Raw genomic sequence first — 9,052 nt, 5'->3', positions numbered from 1 at the left:
GGTGGGGGATGGAAGCTGTTTCCCCCCCCCCCCCCCCCCCCCCCCCCAGTGCAACCCCAATAATAGCAATATTAAATAACTATAAAGCCAAATAAAAAAATATACTTGTTAAGCATCACCGCCCGCCCCTGATTTTCTAGCTTCCCCTACACACCGGACACCCCAGCTAAGCTGTTCCTGTTGTTTTGGTTGTTGTTGTTGTTGTACTTGTTTCCTGGTCATAAGTGGTATTGCGTGATTATTACTGATTGATTTAACTGACTGATAGATAGAATTTATTCAGTATCAAACTACTTTAGCTTAGTTAGGCAATAGTAGTAGGCTAGGCCCTAGGCCTGGATAGGGACTCACCGCACATTTGGTCACCAGGACACACGGTCTTGCAAGAAATCCAGGCCTGTCCTTCATTGTGCCTATGGGTTTGAGAAACGCAACACATCCGAGTATTGACTCTAAATATATATATCAAAGTATAACGGATATAATTGAGATTAAATTAATAAAAAGATAACCGTTAACGACTTCAAAATTTACCTAAGAGCCGTATCCCAATCACTTTGCAAAATCAGACGAACCGCCATGACACAATCAACACAAACTAAAATCGAAATAATTGCGGTCTGACTCTTGAGACGAAGTATGAAAGATGATACAAAGATGATCCGCGCATCCGGCCTCATCCTTACCATAAATGGCATCATTAAGATCATTTTCATCATCATCATCATCGTCATCATCATTACCAACATCATCATCTCCATGATCATCACTACCATGATGATGATGATTATGATGTGATTCATCATCATCTACCTTCTCCTCAACACCATCATCGTCTGATCATTGAGCTATAAAATTAACAATTCATCAACATCATCATTATCATCATCTTCATCATCATCATCATCATCATCATCATCCTCATCATCATCATCATCATCATCATCATCATCATCATCATCACCATCACCATCGTCATCATCTCTTTATTATTATTTATTCATAATTCTTAACAGTCCAAGACCTGAATTTGGGTACCATTATTTATAATTTTAATCGCATTAAAAATACCAATAAACATTTAAAGCTTTAAAAAAAATACGATTGAAAACTTAAAAAAGAACAGTGTGCATATTTTAATCAATAAATTAATATAATTATTAAAAAACATAAATTCGCACGTGTTTTGTGTGCAATGCTGTGGTTGGTGGCGCTATTTTAAACATTACTTTTTTGTTGATTTTGTTTGTGTGATGGCTGCCTCAAAACATGATGATTTATATGAGATAATTGGCAGTGATCGTTCAGCGTCTAAAGAAGAGTTGAAGAAGTCTTACCGCAAGGCTCTTTTGCAGGTAAATGTATAGTTTCCAAAGTTAAATTTGGTATGTAATACCTTTTGTAATTCCCAAATAAAGATACATTTTCATCGCTCTCTAGTAGGGCCTAGACTCGGTCCTACCCGAGCTCGGAGCTGGTTTGGCTAGAATTAAATGCACGGTAGGCAAGGCAGAGACAAAGCGTGCCAGTCACTGCCTGTGTAGTTATTTATGTATAGGCCTTGGCCTAATACTCATAGACCTACTTTGGGGTGTTTGGCCGTTAGATTATGCCCGGATTAAATTTTAGAACAGACCTTTTGCTTGCAGGCATAAAATAAAATATAATAGTATGCTAGACCATATAAATGATATCAAGCAAGAAAGCATAAAAATTGAAAGAGCTTTTCAAAGACCTACTATCATCAAGCAAGTATAAAATGTCCACGACTACCTTTACACTGACTTGTGAATTTCTACATCATAAAATTATTGATTGCACAGTTAATACTAAAAATTAATAGTTTAATAATATTATAAACATTCTACTTTCTGTCTAGTGTTATCCAGATAAAGTTGAAGACAGTAAGAAAGAAGCTGCTTTGCAGGAATACCTCAAGTTAGAATCAGCATGGAAGGTTTTGGGTGATGATGATTCAAGAAGACGTTATGATGCCTGTCTCTTATACACATGTATCAACCTGTCTCTTATACACATCTAGATGTGTATAAGAGACAGCAGCAGTGTAAAGGGTAGAGCTCTAAAGAAACCATCAAATGTTACTAATCCTCTGATCGGTTTCTATTTTATGACAGAAAAGCATGTACAACAAACTGTTGCAGTCAATGAAGAAGTAGAGGTTGAAGACATGGACTTTGAAGATGGTATGTATGTCTGCTGCACAAAAGAAAGTTAGTTTTAAATGTAAAATGTAACATAAAATTAATAATGTTTTGATCCCACCATATGTATAAGAATTTTGCCAATATCTATATCATGTGCTGTACATTAAAGGTGAAAAAAGGGTGGTTACGCCTCTTTTTTTCCCCCAGTTTTTAAATATTCAAAAATCTGTATCTCATTAACCGTTCCTGAGTTTTTCGTCAATTATGTTTGTTTTTGTGTCTTGGAAAAATCAGTTGTACAATATATCAAAACAATTTTTTCCACCAGAGCCTGACTTTAACTTCAACAACCATAAATGGCTTACTCAGTTCCATGGGCAGAATCTAATAATGTTGCAGTGCATAGTCATTCAAACATAGTTAATAGAGTTGGTAAAATCTTGAGTGGGAGAGACAAGGATAATTTTTTTCAGATTTCTACCAAATACATCATTACAAACTAAATTGCAAAAACAATAAAGGCAAGGAAAGACCAAACAGGTGCTAGACACCTGTGCAAGTTGGTCAACCCAAAACAGTACAGATATAAATAGGACAATTACACTAAACAGAATAATAATAACAATTACACTCTACAACAGCAACATCTACAAGAAAGCAACCAACTACAAATATTTTCAACATCAAAGTTATTAAAAAAATAGTTATTGAAATAATTTAAAAGTTTAATTTTAAAAGAATAATAATATGTTATAAATTCTGGTAGCACATGAAGTAAATGATTGAAATGAGAATTCTGTCCTGAGGCGATGAATATCAAAAAGTGTACCAACAGAAGAACTAAGGGTAACAAGGTGTAGGTGATGATTATTAAATAGATTATCTGAATTAATTGTGGTAGAGTTGAATAACTTGGAAAAGTAATAATATATTAGCAAATTGTCACCTAAACATAATGGAGTAAAGTACAAGTTTTGGAGTCTGTATTTGTAATCTAAATCATTGTTATTTAAAATATTTAGTTGCTCTATGCTGGACTCCTTCAAGTTGTTTTATATATGTTTTAGAAGTAGGATACCAAGTCCCTTTTCTTACAAGAGCAGCTTAGCTGAGTCGGCTAAACTGGTGGTAGCCACTGTGTGTGTGCTGGACCATAGAGATCTCCTGGTCCCCGGTTCAATTCCCATCGCTGCTCTGCTTGTATTTCAGATGGAGAGCTACAGTACCTTGTATAGCACACAGAAATAATGAAAAACAACCGGATATTTGTAAGGAAGCTGGTATTTTTTTAAAGATTCTGGTGTTATTTTCCATTCTTCAAAACAGAAAAGGGCTAAATATAAGGGGGAATTTTTACTTACATTTTCGAAAGTGAGTTAGCTTACACCCCTAAAATATGTTATTTTGGGTTTAAAAAGTCAACAGCAGTTATTACATTCATGTTTTGTAAATTAAGCAAATTTATCTAGGGTATTGAAGCTGCTGTTAAGTTGTTATTTAAATTTTAGCGGTCATTTTAAAAAGCGCCCTCAATTTCCTCCCGAAATCTTTACATTAATAACTTTAGCTAGTTATACCTTACTCCTTTCATTACATATCTGTCTCTTATACACATCTAGATGTGTATAAGAGACAGGGAGTAAAGTACAAGTTTTGGAGTCTGTATTTGTAATCTAAATCATTGTTATTTAAAATATTTAGTTGCTCTATGCTGGACTCCTTCAAGTTGTTTTATATATGTTTTAGAAGTAGGATACCAAGTCCCTTTTCTTACAAGAGCAGCTTAGCTGAGTCGGCTAAACTGGTGGTAGCCACTGTGTGTGTGCTGGACCATAGAGATCTCCTGGTCCCCGGTTCAATTCCCATCGCTGCTCTGCTTGTATTTCAGATGGAGAGCTACAGTATAATACAAGTTACGATACCACACCATCTTTCGGATGAGACGAAGCCGTTGGCCCTGCCAACCCAATTGTACTGCCCAATTACCACCAGAAGGATCCTACTAGAAATGAGTCTTCTTCTGACTTTCGTGGGTTATCCTTTGTGTTTACACCAAATAAATCAATCCATCCCTTGGTAAGGGACAAATATGTAACCAGTTAAAGATTCCAACCCTCAATATTTCAATATAAAACTTGACAGTTATCTGCTGGGTAGTTCCATCTCAGATTATTTTGATTGGAAACCAAGTTAGAAATGACAAGAAATTAACATTTTTTGTGCTCTAGATCACAATCTGACAAAGATATTGTAAGTTAATAACTTGGATGAAAAAAGAGTGAAATCTTGCTGGTGCAGTCATTAGTATGGTAACTATTGGTGGATTCAAGGGGTTAGAGGGGGCCATCCAGCTTGCCCATGCTCCTTAAATTTTCAAAATTAAAAAAAAAAAGTGGGGGGGGGGGTAGAGTACCATTTCCAGCCATCTAGAGTTGCAATAATCATAAATTTCCCTACCTCAGGCCCAATCAAAGTTGGGCTGAGGTGGTATAGAGCAGAACTCTTATCTGTAAAAGTCCTGCCCTGGGCCCCCTCTATTTTGAATTCCTGGATCCGGTCCATCACTGGTAACTGTAATCAAAGTGTTTTGATTCAAAATCTTGGAATGTGGACAAATATACGTTTTTATAAATAAACCATCCTTGTTTAAATTGAAATCTTATTTTTTATTTATCAGATGTGGCATATTATCCTTGTCGATGTGGTGGCAATTACATAATCCAGGAAGCTGAGGTGTCAAACGATGTCATCGTTGCCTGTGACACCTGCTCTCTGCACATTAGGCTGATTGTGACCGATCAAGGGGATGATTCAGAGAATATTGTTGAAGAGAATCCAACATGAAAGCGATTTATTATTATTTTTTTGACCTCTGATGTGAAAATAAGCTTCCTCTTTAGCAAAGTGCTAACTACTGGATGTTAGCGCAAGACAAATGCTGGTTCGTTGAAAAGCACTTTTACTTAGTGTTAGGCCAAACAAAATGCTAGTTGTTTTAGCCTCCCTGAGGCACATAACAGACGTGTAAAACCAGCCTAAGGTATCAACCACAGGAGGCAGATGTATAAAATGCACTTCATACATGAAGAGCATTTTCATCATCTGATATATTTAGACACCGTAAATCATCATTGGCGATTTGATTTAAAGAGATTTACATTGACACATTGTAAAAACAGACATAAGAGTGTTTGACATCAATTGAACATGGTATAAAATACTTTTCACAACTGCTTCAGTCGCATATGTCAAGTTTGTTAGGGTGCCATCTTCAAAGAGTTGGTAAATCATCAGTGATTTGCGCGTCCTTTTGGTGACAGTAGGTTTCCTGCTTTTGCGTCTCCCGGGCAGTAATGCCAAATAAATAAATAAATGGGGGAAAAAAATTCCTATCAAATATACTGTAACAATAGCTACATATACAGTAGTGTTATGTTAGCATTTTACTTCAATTTCTTCTCATAATGTTCGCTATCATGTTTTTCCAACAATAATTATTAATTAAAATTGTTTTCAAATCCAATACCAAGTATAGTTGCCAAATAAACGAGGAATTTATTAAATCCTATTTTTAATGCCTGATTTCATTTTTTTTTTGGCATTGTACAGACGCTCTGAAAATAAACACGAAATTTTAGTACAAAATATAAAATTCAGTAAACAAAACAAAGAATAAACAGATAGTACAAAACAACCAGAATAGCAAAAATACATGTTAAAGCAGAATCAAAAATACTGTAGTAACAAAACAAAAAAGTGCCAAGGAAAGACCATGGACGTGTATTGTAATGTGTCTCTGGTAAGTGGAGTTTAAGTGTTTATAATCACTAGCTAGATATTATTTATTATATTTTGCTTCACGATTTGAACTATAATGCGAAATTTTATCAAAGTGGTATACCTATTCTTTCCACTATTGTCACATTCATATGTTCTATTTGATGCTGATATGCACATAACATTGTAAGTAAGTTAGCAATATCTAAAAGAAAAGTGATATTTGTATAAACATTTGTTGTGTAATTTATATTAACATTACTGTACTCTTATCGTTCATATTGTAGCTAATAATGTATATAAGAAAAATCAAATCCTAAAAAAAATCAAGTATACACGCTGCTTATATAAATTTTATGTTATAATATTTGTTCAAGTCGTGTTCCCAGTAAATATTAATAAATCTGTACAGAGAATTTTTGATATTTTTTGTGTATTAATGTACTTCAGACTGCTGATGAACCTAAAGTGTACTCTAGGTTGTATGCAGGATTTGGTGGTAGGGGTTGCATGGGAATCCACACTACCTCAGCCCCACCATGGTTGGGGCTGAGGTGTGAACATTTGGACCTTAAAAGAGAACTAGCAAAATGATTTTTTGTTCTAGTGGATTTTTGATATTCCATTAATAATAGAATCAACCTTAAAATCGTTCTTTGGCTATTTTTTATGAAGTTATAGGCGATTACGATTTTACCATGACGTCACTGGCGAAAAAGTAACAAAAGATCGTGTAAATAGCGCCGCGTATCCGCCGCGTACGATTTTTGCGTGCAAGCTGTAACAATCACAATTTACAGCCATGGTTACAGCATACACGCAAAGATCGTACGCGGCGGATACCCTACGCGGCGCTATTTACACGATGTGGACTGAATCACTCGTGCGGAACTGCTAGTTGTAGGCTCATTGTGTGTACTGTAGCGCGCGTGTACCTAAATACAACGGTGGGAGAAAACTAGAAGATGTAACAGCAGTATGTTCTATTAACTTAAAATTTGTACACGGTAAAATGGGTTATACTGAGCCGATTTTCACCATTCAAAAGTCGATATGAGGTGCTAGTTAACGTTTATTAAGATTTTTGGAAAGAAAATAATATGTCTCTAAATAGAAGTTCATATGCATCAGCCGAATGTAGTACAATTGTTTATCAGTGTGAGTAATCTGCTCAATAAACAATTTTAATTACTTGTGCAAATATAAAGATGTGGGTAACCCACGTCTTTATATACGACTTTTCATGGATCTCGACCTGCTATGTAGGCCCTCTTTAGGCTAGACGCGCCTAGACGGTTGGAAGCGACGATCGAAGAAAAACGGTTAAGCAAGCCAAGGACTTCGCTAACTTCCATTCCTCAGTATTAAAATCCTTCCATTGACCCTTCCTTATCTCTGAAAAGATTGTAACCTTTTCGTCTGCAGTTGGCTCAACATGAATTACACAGGAGCCAGTGAGCTTTCATGACGGTCTAGGCTCGGTCATGACACCTTGTTTTTCGCGACGTCATCAACGAGTACAATACATCCATTATCCACCATCAACTAAACTGCCTTAAAGAAAAAAAATTGGTTTATGTGAGAATCGAACACACAACCTCCATTTTTTGCTAATCAACTAAACTGCCTTAAAAAAAAATTAAAAAAAAACTGGCTCGTGTGGGAATAGAACCCACGACCTTCAAAAATAAAAAATAAAAAAGTAAAAATAAATTAAAAAAATTTAAAAAAACTTGCCCCGTGTGGGAATCGAACCCACGATCGCTGAGTTTACTACCCCTGATTCAGCATGACTAACGGAGGGAAGTAAACCGCGGCCCCTAAGCCATAAATGCGATAAACCTAGTACCACACCAAGTACCAGTTAGTCAACTCTGACCTTACTAGCAAAAATTCTTCGTATATATACACTGCAGGTTAATATTACGCAAGGTCATGGTGTCAAAAATGGGCCGTGGGCCAAGAGGGTTTATTTTTTTGTCTAAAAATGTAGAATTAAATTTATAATCGATTATTCAATGTTGCCATCTACATAACTTACGCACTTTTTTTTTAAATAGACAAAAATGTTTGAAAAATTCATTACGCAAATTAGAAAAAATAGACTTATCATGTTACGGGAAACCTGGTTGTTGTGTGTTCAATTCCCACACGAACCAATTTTTTTTTTCTTTCTTTTTTTTAAAGGCAGTTTATTTGATGGTGGATAATGAATAGCAAACCTGGAGGTTGTGTGTTCAATTCTCACACAAACCAATCTGGTGGTTGTGTGTTCGATTCCCACACGAATCTTTTTTTAAGGCAGTTTAGTGGATGGTGGATAATGAATAGCAAACCTGGTGGTTGTGTGTTCGATTCCCACACGAACCATTTTTTTTTTAATTAATTTTTTTGTTAAGGCCAGGCCTACCAGACCTCTGACAATGGCGGAAGCCTATACCAAAGCTTCGCATTTTTGCGGGCATAATGCCTAGACAGGATTGTTCATTCATATTGAAATTAGTGTTTTGATGGTGATTTTTTTTTTCACCCAATGGGAATTCATATTCTGGTTTAATTTAATTAATTTGTTTATGTTAAAAACAAGTTTAATTTGTATACTTATGTTCTAATTGTATGTACTGAGGGTCCCAATTGATCAGCTCAGCCATGATGGACCACCCTCACAAAATATTGTTTAAATAAATAAATATATTTTATATAAGAAGAATCTATGAATATTCAGCTTTCCGTTTACTTGGGAATGAACAACAAGATATTTGATTGGTGAACAGTCGAAATGGCAATTTAAAGCCAACGAAATCGCTAGAGGTAATTTTTTTTTTTTTAAGGCCGGGGCCTTCAGACCTCTGACAATGGTGGCGGAAGGCTATACCAAAGCTTCGCATTTTTGCGGCTTAATGGCTAGACAGGATTGTTCATTCATATTGAAATTAGTGTTTTGATGGTGATTTTTTTTCATCCAATTGCAATTTATATATTTTATATGAGAAGAATCTATGAATATTCAGCTTTTCGTTTACTGGGGGGAATGAACAACGAGATATTTGGTTAGTGAATAGCCGAAATGGCAATTTAAACGAAGTCATTAAAAAGAGGTCAAAAGGCAG

At 35.5% G+C, this 9,052-nt stretch overlaps 2 protein-coding genes across 3 annotated transcripts in view; one reads left to right on the top strand and one right to left on the bottom strand.

Annotated features, from left to right (window-relative positions):
• LOC117120355 (proteasomal ATPase-associated factor 1-like) overlaps positions 1-649 on the bottom strand; it is a 57,017-nt gene extending 56,368 nt beyond the window's left edge. For both annotated transcript variants that reach the window (XM_033265380.1, XM_033265381.1), the window contains exons 1-2: positions 535-649; positions 352-413 (exon numbers count right to left, since the gene is read on the bottom strand). In XM_033265380.1, coding sequence (XP_033121271.1) covers positions 352-413; positions 535-581 — 109 coding nt within the window. In that variant the 5' untranslated portion in view covers positions 582-649. The remainder of the gene's footprint in view (positions 1-351; positions 414-534) is intronic.
• A 585-nt stretch (positions 650-1,234) lies between these two features.
• On the top strand, positions 1,235-5,777 carry LOC117120377 (dnaJ homolog subfamily C member 24-like). Its single transcript, XM_033265418.1, has 4 exons — positions 1,235-1,355; positions 1,880-1,993; positions 2,042-2,204; positions 4,843-5,777. The coding sequence occupies exons 1-4, from the start codon at positions 1,254-1,256 to the stop codon at positions 5,007-5,009; spliced, it is 546 nt and encodes a 181-aa protein (XP_033121309.1). The 5' UTR covers positions 1,235-1,253; the 3' UTR covers positions 5,010-5,777.
• Positions 5,778-9,052: the final 3,275 nt, after the last annotated feature.

The sequence above is a fragment of the Anneissia japonica genome, unplaced genomic scaffold (assembly GCF_011630105.1).
Source record: "Anneissia japonica isolate Jap-2015-1 unplaced genomic scaffold, ASM1163010v1 scaffold284953_len930413_cov181, whole genome shotgun sequence".
Taxonomy (NCBI): Eukaryota; Metazoa; Echinodermata; class Crinoidea; order Comatulida; family Comatulidae; genus Anneissia; species Anneissia japonica.
Note: the sequence above shows the minus strand (reverse complement) of the source record. Positions and strands in the feature narration are given on the sequence as shown.

What these genes read in the sequence shown, in the direction of transcription:
- LOC117120377 (XM_033265418.1), top strand. Translation starts at nt 1,254, where the DNA reads ATGGCTGCCTCAAAACATGATGATTTATATGAGATAATTGGCAGTGAT. An exon ending in ATTCAAGAAGACGTTATGAT is followed by an intron (nt 1,994 to 2,041) that starts GCCTGTCTCTTA and finishes ATACACATCTAG; the next exon opens with ATGTGTATAAGAGACAGCAG. An exon ending in AGACATGGACTTTGAAGATG is followed by an intron (nt 2,205 to 4,842) that starts GTATGTATGTCT and finishes TTTATTTATCAG; the next exon opens with ATGTGGCATATTATCCTTGT.